Source organism: Heterocephalus glaber, unplaced genomic scaffold (genome assembly GCF_053883595.1).
Source record: "Heterocephalus glaber isolate CG9 unplaced genomic scaffold, H.glaber_assembly_v1.0 deba00001538, whole genome shotgun sequence".
Classification (NCBI taxonomy): domain Eukaryota; kingdom Metazoa; phylum Chordata; class Mammalia; order Rodentia; family Bathyergidae; genus Heterocephalus; species Heterocephalus glaber.
Window position 1 is genome coordinate 22,489,610 of NW_028258333.1, and position 21,104 is coordinate 22,510,713.

The window sequence follows — 21,104 nt, forward strand, 5'->3', positions numbered from 1 at the left end:
AGAATTTAAAAAGAATCATACCACAGTGATATATGTGCACCCATGTTCATAGCAGCACAGTTTGTAATAGCTAAAGCTTGGAAGCAGCCCAAGTGCCCATCAACTGGAAACTGGATAAAGAAAATGTGGGTTTTTTTATAAAATGGAGGACTACTCAGCCATAAAGAACGAAAAACTAGAGACATTTATAGCTAAATGGATGCATATCGAGGCCATACTCTTAAGTGAAATAATTAAGTTTGTGGTACTTTTGTTAAAACAGCCCTAGAATGCTAATACAGAGGGCTTCCCTGAAGAATTCTCAATTTATGTTAAGACCTGAAAATGAAGTAGGAATTAGCTGATGAGAGTAAAAAGCATTCCAAGAATTTGAGAATAGCATGCTGAAAGTCAGGAAAGAGAAGTAATAAGTATAATGGTTAAGAAAAGGGGTCATCAAACCAGATCAAATCCAGTCCACCACCTGTTCTTAAATTGAAAGACATGTGTACTCATTCATTTAGGTATTGTATAAGGCTGCTTTCATGCTACAATGACAGAGTAGCACAACAGAGACCATATGGCACACAAAGTCTAAAATATTTACCATTTATAGAAAAAGTTTGCTAGTCCTATTAAAGCATGAACTAAAGTTATACTGCCTGAGTCCATCACTTACTAGCTGTGTAAACACAGAAAAGTTATTTAAACTCTCTGTGCCTTGTTTTCTTCATTTATAAAGTGATGATTTAAAAAAATCTCTTTGTAAAGCTGTGTGAGAATTAAATATAGTTGACCCTTGAACAACTTGCCCTTGAAATGCACAAGTCCATCTATATGCATTTTTTTTAAATTTGAGAACTTTATACAAACTCACAGATCAACCACATAGCCTAGAAATATTTAAAAAATTAAATATATGTATGTAATGAATGCATAAGATATTTGTGAATAGTCTATTTCATCATTTCCTACCATGAAACATATACAATTCTATTATAAAAAGTTAAAATTCATTAAAACTTATGAGCTCATTTCAAAATTATACATGGCACCATTTCCAGTCAAGAGAAATGTAAATGAATGTAAATATACAGTATTAAGTCATAACTGCATAAAATCAACTGTAATTCATACTGAACTACTATAATAATTTCACAGCTACCCTTTGTTGCTATTGTGGTGAGCTCAAGTGTGGTACCTACTTAAAAACACCATGTGGTACTGAACATCCCCACATGAACAGGTTCTCTCTCCAATAAATTTCATATCTCAATAAAAAGTGATTTCTTGTGATTCTAGAGTATTTTTCACCATGTACAACATATAAAATACATATTAACTGTTTAACACATATAACAGCTAAAATATGTGTTAATCAAATGGTTATCTTACCAGTAAAGCTTCTGGTTAACTGTAGGCTATTGGTAGTTGAGTTGTTGGAGAGTCAAAAGTTGCATGGATTTTTGACTGCACAGGGGTCAATGGCCCCGACTTCTGTATGGTTCAAGAGTCAATTATATATTCATATATGTAAAGTGCCTAGAATTTAGGTACATAGGAAGTCTACATAATTGTTTGTTATTATTACCACCATTATTAAGTTTAAGGAGGCAAGGTTGAATGCGAGGTTAAGTATTAAGATAGAATTATATTAGTAATTATAATGCATAATACATTAATAATATATATAGCATTGAATAGTTTACTATTTCATAGCAAGTTTGAGTACCCAAAGTGAGCAGACTTGAAGAAGATGGAGGTCTTGACTGGGATAAGGCTGGAGAGCTAAATACAGGCTGAATTGTTTTTATAAGCTTTGGAGTTTATTCTCACATGAATGAAAGGCTTTCAAAATGAAGTTTTAAGTTGGAAAGAAATATCACCAAAGGAATATTTTCCTCCTAGAGCAAAAATGTGAAGTGACTACAATGATCTCTTTTAAAACCAAATTATTATTTACCATAGCAAAAGTTTTATAATTTGTTATACATTTTTATGTACATTACTGAAAGTATAGCTTAACTTTCAAAAGTACAGCCTCAAGAAAAATTTGATGAAGTTGCTTCGAGTCATCTGAATTTTACAAGAGAGTAAAATGAAGTACCTTGCAGATAGAAAACAAAATCTGTTTTGATATAAACACCCATGCAAATTGTTCTCTAAAGAGGTTTCCAGACTTGGTCGGATTGGCTCGCTTAAGCTTTCAGGGAGAAGTGTTCTCTGATTACTATTTCATTTCACTATTTAGAGTGATCATATAGTCTATCATCTAATCTAGGAGATTTTTGAGAGTAAAAGAGGTCACTATTTAAAGTTACCCCAAGCCAGGTATGGTGGCTTGTAATCCTAGCTGCTTAAGAGGTTGAGGTAGGAGGATCATCAAGTTCAAGGCCGTATTGGGCAACTTAATGGCACCCTGTCTCAAAATAAAAATTTTCTTAAAAAGAGGGGCTGGAGAATCCAAGAACTTGTCTCGCATCCACAAGGTCCTGGATTTAATCCCCAAGACCACAGTAAAAAAAAAAAGTTACCCCAAACAATAGGCATATAGCCTTTCATTACTGAGTATATTCTCCCTGAATCTTTGTCAGTTAGAAGATAACGATGAAACTGCATGAGGCTGAATTGTCAGTAGAACATCATTTTGAATGAGCATCAAATTTGTAGGTGAAGCCCATCCATTTGCTAACAAAAACCCAGCAGTGTCAAAAAGGAAATGCATACAATGTGGTAACTATTGCTTGTAAGGTTTAAATCTGTTTACCTCCATAACATCTTCTAAATTCTCTTCTGCATCCGCTTTCTCTGTCATCAGTTTGGCTGCCTTAAAATAAGTCTTCATTAGTAGATAACCTCTTTTCGCTCCATTCCAGTATGACCGAGGAATTTCCACCAAGCCATACCCCAACAATAACACAAGAAGAAACAGACCCCACGTATTAGCAGCAGCTATACCAATTGTCTGCAGTTGGTTCCTAAGAGAAAGCATAATCATATAGCTGTGATAAATACATTTTTCTATGAAAAAAGTAAAATCAAACTAGTATTAAAACAAATTTAAAAGATAAGGTAGGATTTTATATGACAAAGTTAGACCTTCAAATACTCACTCTTATTTTCAGTCAAAGCAGATACATTTTAATGGAAAGAAAGGGGGTTCACCAACTTAATTCTTTCCACAATTCTGGTCACAAACTGAATTGGATGAGAACTGAATCAAATTTCCCCATAAAGTCAACATTAAACCTAACCACTGAATTTGATTCTGTTCTTGTCCAATTTGGTTAGTGACCAGAATCATGGAAAGAATTAAGTTCATGAAGCAAGATATCACAGTAACTCAAAAATGGACTTCAACATAGGAAATACTGCTTCTATTACAGTTAAAATTAAAATCTGGGATACTTAATGGTAAAAATGCATATAGATTTTTCCCAAAGAAAGCATACTTTTCACTAGGTGCTTTCCTATATAATATGAACCAAAAGAAGCATGAAAAAAATTTAAATCAATCTCTGCTAAGGCCAATCTCCACAAATCTCAGGGATCCAACAGTAAGGTATCACTAGTACTGTATTCCTAAATTTTCAGACCTGGCTTCCATGTATGTTACAGATCATAAGTACAAAATACACTTCAATTTTATTGAAGTGTCTAAATCTAAAAAAACATTAAGGATAAATATGACATCAAACTACTACAAAAAGAAAACATTCGCAACTGGCAGGTTGCTGAGGGCATGAAAAATAAAACTATTTGTTCATTTGTAAAATTTGAAATTCTATCTAAAAATAATTTTATTACTTTTAATACACAGCTATTAGTAAAGCATTCATCCATCACAGGACTGTTACATGCGTGTGTATTTTTTTTAATGGTACTGGGGATTGATTTCTAGTCATTTTTAAAATTTTTAAATTTTTTTCTTTTTATTTTAAGATTGTCTTGCTACATCAAACTTAGTTGCCCAGGCTTGGCTTGAACTTGTGATCTTCCTGCCTGAGCCTCCTAGAATGCTAGGATTAATAGGCATGTACCACCATGCCCAGCACCTAACAGTTACTTTTAAAGAGGTTATCCTCCATTTTCTTTCTTAGTAATAAGAATTATTCAGATTGTTGTGGGGAAATCTTTAAAACACATAATTTCCTAAGTTTCTTGGTAAAATGTCTGCATTCTTGTATATATGAGATAAGAATTTGAAAAAAGGATAAATACATACATAAACAATGTTAAGAAGACTACTTTTCTTACCATTCTAAATGCAAACGTGGGTTTACAGCTACATAAATTAAAAATGCTCCAAAAATTAGCAAATAGGTGCCATAGTAGATTGCATTTTCAATCAGTGCAGTTTTTATCTTTCCAGTGATGGAAAACCCTCCAGATCTTGCATATGACTGCATAAAAGGTAACAGAATCCTAGACGGGTAGAAAAATATGATTAGAAAAACAAAACAATTATATATATATATGTTGGGGTTTATATCTGGATGTCCCCCTAAGAAGCTCATGTGTTCATAGGCAGGTGGAGCTTTTGGAAGAGGATTGCATCATGAGGGTACTATAGCTGAGCTATCAGTTGGTGAGGTAGAGGGGGCAGTCCCTGGGGGTGTAACCCTGAAGCAGGTATTTCCCTTCTGGCTCCCTTCTCCCTCTGCTTCCTGGACACAATGACTTAAGCAGCTATTGTCCTCTGCTATCTCCCTCTGCCATCCTGCTTCTACCTGGAGCCAGCACACCATGCAAGGACTGAGACTTCTGAAACTGTGAGCTATAATACACCTCTCCTCTTTAAGCTAAGGGTGTCAGGTATTTTGTCGCAGTTAAAAGAAAGTAACTAAGACATCTGTATACCTCAAACTGCCAGAAATATATGAATCTCAATTTCAATGGATAATTCTCATTAATAATTATGTGTTAACAGTGAATAAATCATAAACCATAATCACTTACTGAATATTTTTATATTAAATTTGGGGCAAAGCAAAGGCCTCAAGCAAGAGAAAGCAGTGAACACTCTTTGGGTAAAGGAGACCACAAAGATCAGCAGCATACAACAATATGAGAGATTTTGGATAAGTCTAGAAATACGCCTTAAAAAGCTTTATGAAGAATCTGGGCTGCATTCAAAGAATGAGGAAACATTTTTAATAGAAAGAACATATGATCAAATTTTCAAAGGACTGAAAGAGAACACTGGAACTAGTTGGGAGGGTAAGGAAAGTGGTGATAAGAAACAGGAGGGGAAGCCAGGCATGGTGGAGCAGTCCTATAATCCTGGCACTCGCCTGTAATGCCAGCATCTGGGAAGCTGGGGTAAAAGGATCACAAGTTTAAGGCCAACCTTAGTCACATAGGGAGATCCTGTCTAAAAAAGGAAAAGAAACAGGAGGGATTGTTAACTCTAGTGGTTCTGACTTAAAAGACATCCAACAGGAGCTGCACAGGGAGGAAGTAGTTGGCTATCCAGCTGCAGAGTTCAGAAAAGACGAGAAATACAGATAGATTCTGGGGCCATTATCCATATAAATGGTACAAAAATACTATCAGTAGATTAGCTCTGGAAGGGTGACTATATGGAATGAAGAAGGAAAGAACTTTGACCTGAGAAACATCAACTTTTAAGAGAGATGTAGAGAAACAGGAGAAAAAAGAGCCAGTGAAGGAGACCTGAGAACAGTAAAGGAGCAAGGAAGAAAACCAAAGAATACATAGAATAGAAACCAGGAGAAGGAAGTGTTTAAAAATGGAAAGAGAAAACAATAGAGTCAAATGCTGCCAAGAGGTCAAGTAAACTAAGAACCAGTATGTGTGAGTGGAGGCATGGATATAGAAAGAACAGGTACTATGGGTTGAGGAATAAGTAAACAATGAGCAAATGGAGACACCAAATGTAGATAGTTCATTTAAGAAGTGTGGCTGGGTAGGATAAACTATTACATATACATAAAATGGAGTATCTTACGGAAAAGAAAAATAGAATACTGATACATACAACATAACAAATAAATCTCTCAAATGTATATGCAAAAGAGAGAGAAAAGAAAGCACATATCATACTATTCCATGTTTATAAGTGACAATCAAGCAAAATTAATTTATGGTGATGGAAGTTAGAATCATGGTTGCTTTTGGGGACTGGAGATGACAAGGAAGGAGCAGGAGGAAGGCTTCTGTGGGAATTCTTAATGTCCTATATCATGAGTGCTAGTGCATAGGTGCATTCACTTTGGAAAAAACTTAAGTAGCTGGGCACAGTAGCACACATCCATAATCTCAACTATTTAGGAGGCCAAGGGAGGGGATCAAGAGTTTGAGGCCAGCCTGCGAAATCTGTCAAAATCCTTTCTCATAAAAGGAGATAGGGCGGGGATTTAGCTCAGTGGTTCCACCGCCTGCCTCACAAGTGGAAGGTCCTGAGTTCGATCCCTGGAACCAAAAAAAAAAGGAGCTAGAGATGTGGCTCAGTGGAACAGCATTTTCCTTGTACTCTCAAGGCCCTGGGTTCAATCTCCAGTATCATTTTTTTAAAAAAGGTCAAACTAAATACAATCTGTGGATTTTTCAGTAGAAATGTATAATTCAGTTTTTTAAAGTCTTCAAAAAATTTAATTGTGATGAAATCTACAAGATGGAGGCTGGAAAGGGATTTGAGTTGAGAGATTTTTTGTTTGCTTGCTTGTTTGTTTTAAAGGATGAGGGAACTACTTTGTCAAAACTAAAAGCTGTAAGTAGGTGACAAGAGCTGAAGCAGGTACGTCCTCAATTCAGGAAGAGGGAACAGCTTAACAAGAACAATTCTTCCATTCTTAGAGGGGAAGGGAGAAAGGACGGATAGGAAAGTAATTTGTTGATGAGAAGCTGAAAGATCTGCCATCTGATGACTTCTACTTTAACTGTGAGATAGAAAATAAAGGCATGTTCTAAGAGTGAAAAAGGATAGGAGTTTGAAGTGACTGACAATATCTCATGTAGGAAACGAACAGCAAACAGACTAATGAAACAAAGAAGGAAACCAGCAATTTTGAGGGCCCGGTTGAGGATGATAAACACGAATTTACAGGGGCATTAATCTACTCTGTTGTGTGATTTTTCTCTTACAATGTTCAGCCCAGTTTGAGAGTTCAGCTGCATCTCAGAGATGTTCAGTAGGCAGTCGGTAAATGTGTCCCTGGAACCAGCAGAGACAGCAGAAAGACAAAGCATTTATAATGGGTCTAAAGAAAGTTTTGGGATGCATTATTGGCCAATGAAACTATGGTTCTAGTTAAAGCTGTCCAGGAAGAGTCCAAGATAACCAAACTCAAGACTCTATGAAGGAAATTCAGAAGGCTGGCCAAGGTGGTAGAAAGAAAACCAGGGAATAATGGTGACCTTGGTAAGAGTAGTAACAGGGGGACTAGAAGAAGACTGGATTGAAGGTCAAGAGAGAGAAAAACAACTGGATGGAAGGAGTGACAAGAAAAACTTTTTGGTTTTTTGTTTGTTTTTTATTTTTTGTTTTTCTTTTCTTTTCCCCTTCCTTCTTTCCTCCCTTTCCTTTTAATAAAAGGGAGATTTGAGCCAGCAGAAGAAAGAAGATATCAATTTAAGGAGGAAAATAAATTGCAAAATACAAAGGTTCATTGAAAAATAATCCCTTTTTTTTACTTTAGCTAAAAGTTTTCAAATTTTATCCTTCACTGTTACTTACCATGTTAAAAATTGTGATGTCCAATATACTACCCTCCAGAAAATTGGCATGATTCCATCAGGAATGTAACTCCATGGCTTAAAACATGGATGTTGTCTATTTAATAAAAATTTAAAACCAATTAATCATAAGTAATTATTACTTAAATGAATTATACAATTAATTTATGTGTGGCAAAGTTCATTTAGTCAGATTAATAATTATTGACTCTGCCTCATAAGACTTCATAGAAAACTTAAAATCCAAAGCTGACTCTCAAACTAAAGAAAAAAATCACACATACACAAAGAGAACAAACAATTCTAAAAATAAATGCCTTTTAACTTTCAGTGTATTTTCAGTCACAGAGTGAAAAGAATGTCCAACTAATAGACTTAATAATGCAAGTCTTTAAATGTTATTAAATCAAATTTCTAATGATTAGTCCTCATCTCATTTATAGGGTTAAGGTTTTTTTTGGTTTTTTGGTTTTGGTTTTTTTCAAACAAGATCTCACTACAGCTGGCCTTGAACTAGCTCTGCAGCCCAAGTTGACCTCAAACTTGTGATCCTCTTACCTCAGCCTCCCCAGTTTTCTTTTGTTTTTGTTTTGTTATATAGAAATGGGAGTTGGGGAGGAGAAGATATTAGGTGATTAAATTCTAGATACTGAAATTAAATTAGCCACTAGTGGACCCTTGACTTACGAACTCAATTCATTCCTGAGGGCTGGTTGTAACTGAGGTTGGTCAGTTGAAGGCTTAGGCTCCTCTACACAGCCTTCAAAGTCTCTCTCCTGTATACAGGCAGATCTCAGTGTCCTTAAGAGACACTGGCCCAGGATTTTTCAATTAACCCCACACAGGAAAGGATGCTGTAATGTTCCTTTCAGAACTCTTTCAAGGTTAAATCTGTATCTGATACTATCTGTAAGCACAAGCAGCTGGCATTCTGGTTATGATTCAAGACTTTGGTCGTAGGTTAAAACTAAAATTCTGGTTGTAACACAAGGTGTTTGTATGTCAGGCTAGTCGTAACTTGAGGGTCCATTGTATAATATGGCTACTATAGAGATGCATATCTCTATCTGTATACAATTGTGCTTGAATTTTCTGATGAGTCTCTAACCATAGATTCTTCCATTTAAGTCTTTTAGGCTGCTAGGATATCCTTTAATCCAATGAGTTAACAACATCCTATAATTGCAACTGATCTATAAACAGTTTCTAATGGTGCTTCAAAGAGGAGTAACAACTACAATTTAAATTTATTTATTTTGATTTTTTTTTTTAAAGCTGCATAAAGACAGGACCAGGGATTTAGCTCAGTGGCATTGTACCTGCCTCACAAGCACAAGGTCCTGAGTTCGATCCCTGGTACTGGGGAAAAAAAAAAGCTGCATAAAGAAACACATACTACTTAAAAGAATTGCTAAAACTTTATATCAACATAGATTCATTTTTCACCTGGAAATGTGATATCAATTCAATATGACCTTGTGACAATTTGAACTATATTTACTCTTGATTTAAAACTATAATACTTTTAAGGGATGTGCAATATAAAAGGACTACCCTACATACAGAATAACTTCTATGTTCTTCATAACAGCCTTGTAAATAAGGCAAAAAAAAAAAAAATGCATGCTCCTTGATTTATGGTACCGAAACCCAGGAATGTTCATGCTCCATTTTTAAAATATGTGACAGAGACAGAGGAAACAAAAGTTTGGGAAGTCTCATACTTGGAAAGTGGAAGAGTCAGGCTAAAAAAATCAGGTCTCCTTTAAGGTTTTCACTACTATCTACTGTGCGCCAGTAAATATTTAGTTTAGATTTAAATAGAAGACAACATAATAAAAAGAATACTGGCAAAGAATGAAAGTGGAAGGATCAATAGAGATTAATTTTTATAAATATAAAATATGGGTGGTAAAAACACACAAGTTTTTTTAAATTTTGTTTTGTTTTGTTTTGGTACCAGCGATCGAACTCGGGACCGTGCACTTGTGAGGCAGGTGGTGGCACAACTGAGCTAAATCTCCAGCCCAAAAAACAGTTTTTAAAAAATTTTCCTCTTACAGCATTAAGCTAAAAATAAAGAAATAAATAAAAAGACAAAGAATAAAATACCTTGGAACAGGGGAAATAATTCCATATGATCCTGTGCTGTTGCTACTCTCTGGAGGGCTTGAATTTGCAGCAGCATGCCTGCACCGGTTGTAAATCGTCTAAAGCAATCATAGTTAAAAATGAGAATAAAAAGTTACTATGTTTTTAAGGCATACTGGAGTTTACAAATCTACCTACCTAAAGTTATCTTCCTGGTTATGCTGTATAATGTTCAAATTTCTCAAATAACATTTAAATTCAAAATATAAGAACCTGGTATTATTTAGCTCATTGAGATATAATGGATCTCGACAAACTACATAATTACAGCTGCTTCTTAAATTGTGAAAATCAGTTCTACCTCTTACCGTACTAACATCCAGAGGCAGTATGAAGACGATAAGAAAGCAGAGATACCAAGCAAGCAGTGTTCCAACAATTACAAGTCTATGCTGTTTCTTGAAGTCTCCGTATCGATGAAGTAGAAATAAAGCCAGAAAAAAGACAAAAACAATCTCGAGTCCCAAAGCTGCACTACTCATTATTGAATGTTTACTCTGAGTAACTGAAGTTATTCATGTACAGTTTTGAACCATATCTATTCACTGAAAACAAACAAAAAATGTATTATTAACACAGGAAACAACCATTTGGAAATTTTCTAAATATTTAACATTGGGGAAACTGTCATGCTTTACATTGGACTGTGAATAAAATGAAAAAAATAATTCCTAATGTCAAGTTCTTATATCTTACTATTTAAAATCCATCTTAAAAATTTCACATTGTACCTTCAGGAAAAAAGTTATTCTAACAAAAGTTGTACTAGTTCTTAAAATACTACAAATTAAGGCATTCTTAATACCACATGTGAACAGTTCCAATAGTGTCACTTGGAGTTTCTCACTGTTCTAAATCTTAACAGAATATTTTAAAATATACTACCCTATGAAATTAGATATTTAGGCAATCTTAGCAAATTAAGATCCTAGGAATTAGATATTTGGCAAAACAAAGTTTTCTAAGATTATCCATAGCCCATAATTTAATCTTTCTTTGGTTTGAAAAGTTATTTTTTTAATGCTAATTTTTTCTAACAACTCAACTTTCAGGACTTAAAATTCTTATTTTTGCTGGCATGGTGGCACATACCTACAATCCTAGGTCTCAGGAGCTGAGGCAGGAGGATTGCAGCCAGTTTTAGGCCAGCCTTGGCTACATAGTGAGTTCAAAGCTAGCCTGAACTACATAGTGGAACCCTGTCTCAAAAAAACCTACTGCTTCACTTTCCACTTATCTACATGAATCTCATTTTCTTTAAAGACAGTCATTTTTCCTATTTTATATGTGAAAATGATTATTGAATAGTCATACATTTGAAAATATTTTTAATTATAAATGATGATACAGACATAAGTAAATGGTTTATTTGATATCACTCTACCAAGAAAAATAATTTATCTTTACTAATAAAGGCATTATGCAATTTTTGTAAAGTCAGTGTTGGCTATTTTGTTTGGCTATGAATAAGTGATTAATATCTTTTTTTTTTTTTGGTACCGGGGATTGAACTCTGGTCTTTAGCTTGCGAGGCAGGCGGTGGAACCACTGAGCTAAATCCCTGGCCCAAGTGATTAATATCTTAACATTGAGAATTAAGATCATAAACAAACAAAATAAGGATCAATAAAATCCTTCAAATTGACAATGGAAAGAAACTTTCAATAACGTAAATACCAAAGAAAAGTTTGTTAAATGTGATTTTTTCTTTGATATATAATGTAGGGACATTTCCCATGTAAATGTAAATTTACCCTTTATTAAAATACACAATGCAGGTTGGCTCAACTGAATTTTCTACTTAAAGTCTCACAAGGTGGCAGTGGGTTTGCATTCCTCTCTGGAGAAGAACCTCTAATTCCTAGTTTCTTAATTTGCTAAGATTGCCTAAATCTTAGCATTGGGCCCCTTGGACACCCTGATCACATGGACTGGTTCCAGAGGTGAGGGGAGGACACCCTTGTGTGTTAGTCTATTTACTGCATCATGCACTTCTCTTAACAGAATTTTTTCTTCTTCTGACACAGGTGAGGGCTACTGGTTCCATGAAATGGGAGATAAAAATTAGGGTTTGCCTAACCTGAAATGAGAAAGTAACCATTTTAAAGTCTGTGTCTTCGATTTTCTACCCATATTCAAATGAGGAATTGTTCCACCACAGAATAGCATCTTCTGAGATTCCTTAAGAATTCTGTAGCCTGTTCTAATTGTTTCAATTAAAAATTTCCCGTGGAAATCTAGGAGTATGTTATTCTCTCTCTGATTATTTGGAGATTAAATTACAATTTATAAAAATAATTTCCAATTAAAATCTAGTAACAATAAAGATCAAACAATTCAAGCTTAGCTTATTAAATAACTCATTGCTAGAGGGGCAGCAATTTCTCAACATATATTTAAAATCTTCCAAAAAATATGTATTCTTTGTCCTAGCAATTCCTCAAAAAATAACTTTTCAAGAACCAAAATGGGAATAAAAATTCATGTACAATATTATTTTTCATGATGACATTATTTAAATCTGAAACCATACAACTTAAATTGTACTAAACAGTCCCGTCCCATTGCTGCCCATTGACTTTTTGAGAAAAACAGCCAAGGATTTCATAACTTTCTAATCCTGTTCTGGCTATGCTTGGTGGAGGAGGGATCTATGCCTGAGTCAAACACTACCTAACAGCAACACTCTATTGCAGACAATGATTAAAGATCATCATTTCTTCAGCCTAGGAGAAAGGATATATATACATATATATATATATGTATATATATCTTCAAATTGACAATGATATATATATATATATATATATATATCTCACAATGGTTGTCACCTTGTAGTAAAGAGATAATACCTACTTTCTTCTTTGTGCTTTCTTCTGTGTAATTTTTAATTACCCATATTGTTTTGTAATTTTAAAATTATCTTTAAATCAATACAGCAATATGAAGGTAAAATACAAAGAAAATGAAAAATTCTGCCAGGTGTTAAGTGCCTAAAATTATAACTCTTTTAAAATATTATGCCTTAGCAAAGTTAGGCTCCAAATCCCAACTTTATTTCATAATTATCTAACTGGTATGCAATGAAGGCCATTCAAGGAGGAAAACCACCTTAGATAGGTTGCTGTGAAGATCAAATAATACACAAAGTAGGAGTTTCAGGCACAATGTAGGCCTTCAGTAAATGCTGGGTGCTTATCTCTGCTGCCTTCATATCATACACTCCTAGAGGATACCTAGTTGACTCAATGGTCTCACAGAATAGCTTTACCCCATGGTCTGTTTCCTGTCTCCTCAAAATAAACTAAATAGAAAAAAACCTGTTTTTTACTTCTCGTTCTCTGTGGTTCCAAAAGTCTGGGCCCACTGTCGTTGTTACATAAGAATATTATATAGGCTCATAGAAATTGCTTCCTGTGCCTCTCACAACAAAAGGATTATTGTCCTCAGTCTATAAGGCTGCTCAAACATTCCTTCATGTTTGCTTTGAAGAAACAGAACACATCTCAGAACCACTTCAGGAAGGTATACCTGACACACCAATGGCATACAGAAAGAAAATGTCATTCTTCTAAGTGCATGATTAAAACAGAGATGGATTATGACAGGCCATTTGCTGAACTGCAACCATCTGTACCTTTCCAAAAAGTCTCAAGGACAAAAGCAGAAATACACCTCTGACCACAATAGCTGACTAATAATACACTTCAGATATTAAAATATGTTTAGGGAGAAAATCAGGATCATACTAAATTTGGAGGCAAATCAAAATTCAGTTCCAAGTGATTAGAAAAGACAGAGAAGCCAGGCATTGTGGTGTGTGCTTACAATATCAGTTACAGAGGAAGCTGAGGCAGGATTTTATGTTTGAAGCCAGGCTGGGTGTACTTGTCAGCTTTCCCATTGCTGACACGTGCAACTTAAAGGAGAGGGTTATTTTCGCTCAGTTTCAGAGGTTTTAGTTCATGGACAGCTGGCTCCAAAGCAGAAACATCATGGTAGAAGGGCATAGCATGGGAAAGCTGCTACTCAACTCAAGGTATCTGGGAAGCAGGAAGCAGGGAAAAAGCCCAAGAGGATGGAACCAGAGACAAGACTTAGTCTCTAAGGGCATACCTCCATGACCAACCCCGAAGTATGTTTTACTAATTTCCCAGGCATCTCTCAGGCCAATCAATTTGGTGATCAAGAGTAACCATCACACTGGGCAATTTATAAGACCCTGTCTCAGAATGTAATTTAATTTAGTTTTTAAAGGACTGGGTATGTAGTTTGGTGGTAGACCACTTGCCTAGCCTGTGTAAGGCCCCAGGTTCAAACCTCAGTACAGAAGGAAAAAAAGAAAAAAAAGAAAAAAAAGAGGGGGGCGTGTTAAAACTATGAACAGATGGCATTAACATCACAGCAGCAAAAAGTTGATTTTACTCAAAATCAAAATGTCAATCCATTCTATCAAATCTTAGCACCTAATATGTAGGTATATATTGTACCGTCAAAATATCGGTTCCAAAATCTTAAACTTTAAAAACCAACCCAGTGTTTTCCCAATCATTAAGATATTATTCAATATTACTATTATTATAAATGCCTTTATAATAATTTTATAATCAGCTTGTTAAAGTCCCTGACTTGGAGTTCTGTTTTCTGAGTATTTTATGGCTGATAAATTTTCTTTCAGGAAAATTTCCGAGGTTATGATAATTTTGGAATTTCAGGAATTCCAGTGTTTAAAAGGACAGAGAGAGAGAGAGAGAGAGAAAGAGAGAGAGCAAGAAATGGTAGCAACCTACAAAAACACAAAAACCTGACAAAAATTTTAACAGAACTAAACATTCTGAAACAGAAAAATTTCCAGTGAGGACCTAATGATTCATTAGACTCATTGTTAACTTATATGGTTATCTTTACTCAAACATGTGACAAAATAGAGATAAATAATAAAATAAAAATAGTCTATAAAATCTAGGAGACAACTCAAGATCCTAGTGATGAAAAACAAAAAGAATCACAACTAGAAGTGAAGGATTAAAAATTCAAATTTAAGTCTTCTGAACAATCATTATTCTCATATTTAAGGTTCAGACATAAAGAGAGTTCAGTTTAGAATATAGAGTACCACAAGAGACTATCCTGCTCATGGATTTAGCCCAGTGGTTCTGCTGCCTGCCTCACAAGTGCAAGGTCCTGAGTTCAATCCCCAGTACCAAAAAAATAAGTAAAAAATAAAAATGAGAAAAAAATCATATAGTTTTTTAAGCCATCAAAAAGCCAAGTTGGCAAACCAACCAGGTAACCTGAATTCCAAAGTGTGACAGGCCCCTCCCAGGAGGAGACACAGGCAAATTGTTTCACCTTTAGCAAGGTATGAAAGGGAGAGCAACCAGGTAGATAGGTAAAAAGAAAACTACTCTTAATGGGTAGTTTTAAGACTCCAGGAATATAAACTTCAAGACTTAAAAATAATTCTTAGTATCCTTCCCAATAACAGTCTTTTTAAAAAATCACTGATACTTATGTGTGTTTTCTATAGTCCAAACATTGTTCTAATATTATGCTTTACTGAATTAGATCCCACAGTCTAGTAAGAAAGAACTGTTAGTATTTTTGCTTAAGACGAGAAAGGTACAAGGTGGGTAATTTGTCCAAGTTCTCATGGCTAATAAGTGACAAAGCTGGGATCCAAACATATGCATCCTGACCACAAAGCCCAAATTTCAATTACATGTCTTATCTCCCATCCTGACATCTTACTTACTGCAATTTAAATTGCTTAAATAATTTCTCTGGTTCAGTTTTCATAGTGAATAAATTTAAAACATTCTATTAATTATTCTTTTAGCTGTACCAAGATAGAATGCAAAGAAAGTCATGTTTAATATAGAATTTAAGTTTTCACCTTACACATAATAGTGCTATTGATATGACTGTAATCCACATGTGAGAAGTAGAAAACATACAGAAAATTAGGACTTTTTTGTTCTTGCCTCATCTATCACAGAGCATTAACTTGAACAGAACTCAAAATCTGCTTTAAGACAAACCAACGGAAATGAATAAAAATTGAAATTTGATTGGCAGATGAAAACTTTTTGCCATGAAATTGTCCTCATCCCTTTGTTCTGCTAGGTTAAATAATATAAGAAAAAATAACTAAAGGAGTTTAAAGATTTACTTCATGCTATGATGGAACTAAGGTAAAAAGCACTTTGCCCTTATATTTAAACAGAATCTCTCTTGACATATTCGATTTCCAAAAATGAGACTACTGAATACATATATAGTGGGGGTTACATTTTAAAATATCTTCCATGTTAACATTAGTTCAATGAATTTTGAACTTAAGTTTAGTATTCTTAGTCTCAATTAAAATCAATTTATTAACAGATCTCCTTACACCAATCATATCAACTTTCAAGAACAAACTAAAGGCACAGAATTCTTTCCTCTGCAAACATGTAGTTACTTTTCAAGCCAACCACCAAGCTTGAAAGAAGCACACACCTGGGCAAGGGAGTGTAAAGCGAATTTAGTTTGTTTTCAAAGAAACACAAGCGTATCATAAAGCATACTGAATTAATATTCTAATATGCTTGTGATGAAACAGACTTGCTTATTTCTGAACTTTATTAAGTCTTCTTCGTTTCTATTAGGGTTAGAATTCAACCTCCTTCCCTCTCCCACTGTTTTTCCAGGGTCACAGTTTTAGTATACTTTGCACAGTGGATTTCGGGGGGTCATCTGTGCCTGGAATATGGCATGCTCCCTACCCTAAGCGCCCCCAACCTCTTCCAATCAGAGATAAGCTAAATGCAGCGTGCTTTTAGGGGGCCAGGAAAACGGACGAAATCGCTTGAGCTAGTATATCCAAATGGCATTGCTGGTGGCCTCTTGCTTGCAGGTAAAGCCCTTTGAAAACATATCGTCATCTTATTTACTCCCTTGCTTAGCGTGTACGAGGCTTGTCCAGGCTGCAAGAAGAAACGCAGCTTTCCTACAGCACGCAGGAACCACTGCGGTCTCCAGCTCCTCTAAAATTAAACCACCGCTTCTCCTGTGAACTGCGCTTTACTTCTCAACAGACTTTCACACTCATCATCTCATTTGATCCTCACTTCAAGCCTGTGAGATGTGCGTCGTCTTCGTTCCTATTTTACAGATGTGGGAAGGATCCTGTCCACCGACGCAGTCCTAAGGGCGGCCTCTCCCCAGTGGAAGACGCTTTATGGCAAAGAGACTAGCAGGTGTGATCCTCCAGGCCTGCAGCCTCTCACCTAGGCGGAGGGAAGAGGCCAGGGTGGGCCTCGAGGCGGCGGCCGCTCTCTCTCCTGGGCTCCCTTCTATCTCCGTCAGCGCTCGGCCAGGACCCCAGACCCCAACGCGCCTCACACGCGCCCCCCTCGGGCTCACCGTCCGATCTCGCCAGACAGCGTCTGGAAGGGACCGGGAAGCTTCGCGTCCGCCACAGCCGTCCAGGGTCTGAGACCCACACTCGGGGGTCACCAGAAGGCCTCCAGGCTCCCGAGAAAGGGCAATCTGTCCAGTCAAGCAGCTGACATTTCCCAGTCAATGGGAGCTCCGCCCACTTCCGCCTCCCCGCCTACCCCGTGTGCTGTCCAGCCCCGCGCCGCGGGGTATTGTGGGTATCTGAAAGGCGGACGAAGCTACTTGTGCCGGAAGTAAGAGCGAGCCAGTCGGACTGCTATAGTAGAGGAACTACAATTCCCAGAAGGCTGCAGGCGCAGACGGCAGCCGTAGGGAGAGAGGGCGGAGGACCTCTGCGCGCGCTGCAGGGATGGAACGTTGCTACAGTTCGCGGGTCTGACTGCTAGGAGCCCAAGCTGCACGCTGGGAGCCGCTGCGCGCCAAAGCGGGAATCCGGGAGGCGGGCAGTTCTGCAATTAATGCACGTATTTAAAACTCCGGACCCGGTGGACGCCATGCACAGGTAAGTGGATTGCAAAGAGGGCAGACCATGGATGGACCTGCTGAATTCTTTTAGGCCGCTAATATTGCTACTTGCTAAGATCTTTATTAATGCTGTTCAGTGAATGATTGCTTAGCCCCTTAGGGAATGTGTGGCTAGATGGGTGCTTCCGTGCGGGAATGAGATGCAGTTTAATTTGGCTTCCCAAATTGGGTTTACCTACTACCGATTTCAATCACTATATGGCTCTCTTTCCTTGTTCCCTCCACGGGAAGAAAATCTTGAGGCCTTCTGCGTGATAGTAAATCAAAAAGCCTTTTCTTTTTTTTTTTTTTTTTGTTTTCCTTTTCATTCTTGGGAATTAACTGTCGGCACGTAAAAAATACAATTCTATTAGCTGCTGTTAAAGTTTTCTACAATGCATAATTTGCTGCTTCTTTCATGCCTACCCTAGAATTATTTAGGGGTGTGTTTTCAAAAGAAAGGCGATGATATTGTGCCCTTCTGCAGGAAGCACCTCCAGGAAATTCCGGACCAGAGTAGCAACGTTACCACCAGCTTCACATGGGGATGGGACTCCAGCAAGACTTCTGAACTGTTGTCAGGCATGGGGGTCTCCGCCCTTGAGAAGGAGGAGGTGGACAGTGAGAACATCCCCCAGGAACTGCTCTCAAACCTTGGCCACCCGCAAAGCCCCTCACGGAAAAGGGTGAAGAGCAAAGGAAATGATAAAGATTTTGTGATCATCCGCAGGCCTAAGGTCAATCGAGAGAACTTTCCAGGTATGATAGTGTAAAATTGTCACTTATGTAAGGGGTGGATTGAGGCACTTTGTTGGAAAACCTTTCTTGGAGGATCTTTAGAATGGATCCCTTTTTAAATCTCGAAGTCTGAAAGTTATTTTCCAGGGAGATGGGGCCAGCCATCAATGAAGTCTACTGGAGATATATAGGTCTGTATCTTCTGGTGTGCAATCAACTTGAAACTTTTAACTCGTGAGAAAAGATTCGTGTCTTTTTCCTTAGAAGGAAATCTGCCTGCCCAAAGTCCAGCTCAGTGCCACTGATAAATGGGAACATAAACAATGATCTGCTTGAAGGATTCTTTTTGTTTATATTCTACTGCTTTGAACCCCCACTGAGCTTTCCGTTCTAATCACTTTAATTACTTGTCAGTAGACTACAAAAACAAATCTTAATCTAAGTGGACAAGACTTATCTCTCCAGGCCCACTCTCAAATGGGCTTCTGGTATGCTCTGTCTCCATTATTGTGACATTATCTGCCCAGTCACCCAACTTAGAAACCTAAGTCAGTCTGAGTACCCCAACATCTAATCAGTCATCACATCTTTCCTTCTTATCTAGTAAATATTTCTCAGGCTCTCATCCTCTCTTGCCTAAACTATTGTAATAGACTCAATAATTTCAACTTTCTTTTCCCCAAGGTCTTCCCCCAGACATAGAATAGACTGACTAAAATATAGACATCACCACGTGTTATCCCTTCCTAATGGCTCTGAAACCCTTGGGTTTCTGAGTCAGGTGAATGAGTGCCTCCTAAATGGATCAGAACCATGGAGTACTCAAAACCATAGGGTGCTTCGTTGACTTAATCAGTTTTTCTTGCTAGTAAGTATTCAAAGCAGTAATTCAGCAAATATTTCCTGAGTGCGTGCTGCTTGTTAGGCATTGTGCTAGGTGATGAAGCTACAACAGTAAGTCAAATGTAAACATTCTTACTTTCATGGATTTTCCATTAGTACGTATTCAAAACAGTAATTCAGCAAATATTTCCTGAGTGCGTGCTGCTTGTTAGGCATTGTGCTAGGTGATGAAGCTACAACAGTAAGTCAAATGTAAACATTCTTACTTTCATGGATTTTCCATTAGTACGTATTCAAAACAATAATTCAGCAAATATTTCCTGAGTGCGTGCTGCTTATTAGGCATTATGGTGGGTGATGAAGATACAACAGTGAGCCAAACGTAAACATTCTTACTTTCATGGATTTTCCATTCTAATGAGAGAATACAATAAACACAGTAAGTGGGATATTTTATGTAGTATGTAAGAACATAATACTAAATGATTATGACTAAAAAATAAAAATAGAGCAAGCCAGAAGGGAGTTGGAGTCCTGGGATAAGAAGGTAAATTACAGATTTAAACAGGATTTTGAGGGAAAGCCTCAATTGGACAGGGGCCTTTAAGTAAAGGCACACAGGAGACCAGGGGATATGCCTTACTCTTATCTTGGAGAAAAGAGCCCCAGGCAAAAGGAACAGCTTTTATAAGATCCTTTGGAAAAGAATGACATGTTTACCCAAGGAACAGCAAGGAAGCCACATACTAAGAATGGAGTGGGAAAGGTGAGAGCAGGGGGAAGTGCAGCTAGAGGTGGTCTTAAGCAGAGTTGTGATGTGATCTGATTGAGCCTTTTAAAAAGATACTGATGTGCTGAGATGAAACTGTAGGGAGTAGAGGATAGAAGTTTTGAAACTTGTTAAGATATATGTGGGAATGATGAATAGTGGTCATATTTGGGTTATATTCTAACATTAGAGACAACAGAATTGGGAGGCTATTGAAATTGTCTATGGAAGCAATCATAGGCTGAAATTCAGTGAATAGAAGGCAGATTATAAAGCCAAGGTAAATAAGTTTGTCTTTTAAGTTCTCCCTTCTGGCCTCTTCTGTGGAAGGGTTCATGGGTTGGTTGCTTGCTTTTAAAAAAATTGGCTTTCTTCTCCTTTTCTTTAAGAAAGATCTTTGTCCGTTTACAAGATGAGAATTCACATTAAGAATTAACCAGAAAGGCAGGAGAGTATTGGGAGATCAAACAAATCTGAATTTGAATCTTTATTCTGCTCTTTACCCACCCTGGAAAGTTAAGCGCCCTCTCTCTCTCTCTCTCTCTCTCAACCATAGTTTCTTTACCTGTGAAATGAAGTATAGTTGACACTTTGTAAGTGGCTGAGAAGATTAAATAAGACTACATAAACCTCTTAGGAGGCTGCTGGCACATACCACTCATCAAGTAAACCCAGTTAATTTTAGTCAAGTGGGCTGTGGTTGTAGCTCAATAGTAGAGCATTTGCATAGCATGTAGGAGGCCCATGTTCAATACCAAGCACAGAAAAAAAAAAAAAAAAGATCAAAATTTCTGACAACAATTTTTTAGGCTGCTTTATTTTTGTCCATGATTCTCTTAGTCTGACCCTATTAGTGTAAAACTCTTTTTCTTTAAAGTTAATATCACTACTGTTTCCAGCATCTGGAATGTAGCAGTGGCAATTTGGTGTTTGACCAACTAAATGTGGTGAAAGACATTTCTGCTAAGATGAACAGATT

The 21,104-nt window shown here is 36.8% G+C and overlaps 2 protein-coding genes across 9 annotated transcripts in view; one reads left to right on the top strand and one right to left on the bottom strand.

Moving 5' to 3' along the window:
* Positions 1-17,432, bottom strand: part of Lmbrd2 (LMBR1 domain containing 2) — a 44,530-nt gene extending 27,098 nt beyond the window's left edge. Inside the window, exons 1-6 of one of the 4 annotated variants that reach the window (XM_004848620.3) lie at positions 17,236-17,432; positions 10,137-10,373; positions 9,790-9,887; positions 7,679-7,774; positions 4,237-4,404; positions 2,747-2,957 (exon numbers count right to left, since the gene is read on the bottom strand). In XM_004848620.3, coding sequence (XP_004848677.1) covers positions 2,747-2,957; positions 4,237-4,404; positions 7,679-7,774; positions 9,790-9,887; positions 10,137-10,310 — 747 coding nt within the window. In that variant the 5' untranslated portion in view covers positions 10,311-10,373; positions 17,236-17,432. Of the gene's footprint in view, positions 1-2,746; positions 2,958-4,236; positions 4,405-7,678; positions 7,775-9,789; positions 9,888-10,136; positions 10,374-16,329 lie in introns of all 4 variants that reach the window. The other 3 variants (XM_021261502.2, XM_021261501.2, XM_004848621.3) reach the window with 3 other exon arrangements.
* Positions 17,433-17,483: 51 nt separating this feature from the next.
* Positions 17,484-21,104, top strand: part of Skp2 (S-phase kinase associated protein 2) — a 55,076-nt gene continuing 51,455 nt past the window's right edge. For all 5 annotated transcript variants that reach the window (XR_015442234.1, XM_021261499.2, XM_087189300.1 and 2 more), the window contains exons 1-2: positions 17,484-17,773; positions 18,263-18,534. Coding sequence is in view for 4 of the 5 variants with exons in the window: in XM_021261499.2 (XP_021117158.1) it covers positions 17,730-17,773; positions 18,263-18,534 (316 nt within the window). In the remaining variant the exon portion in view is untranslated. The remainder of the gene's footprint in view (positions 17,774-18,262; positions 18,535-21,104) is intronic.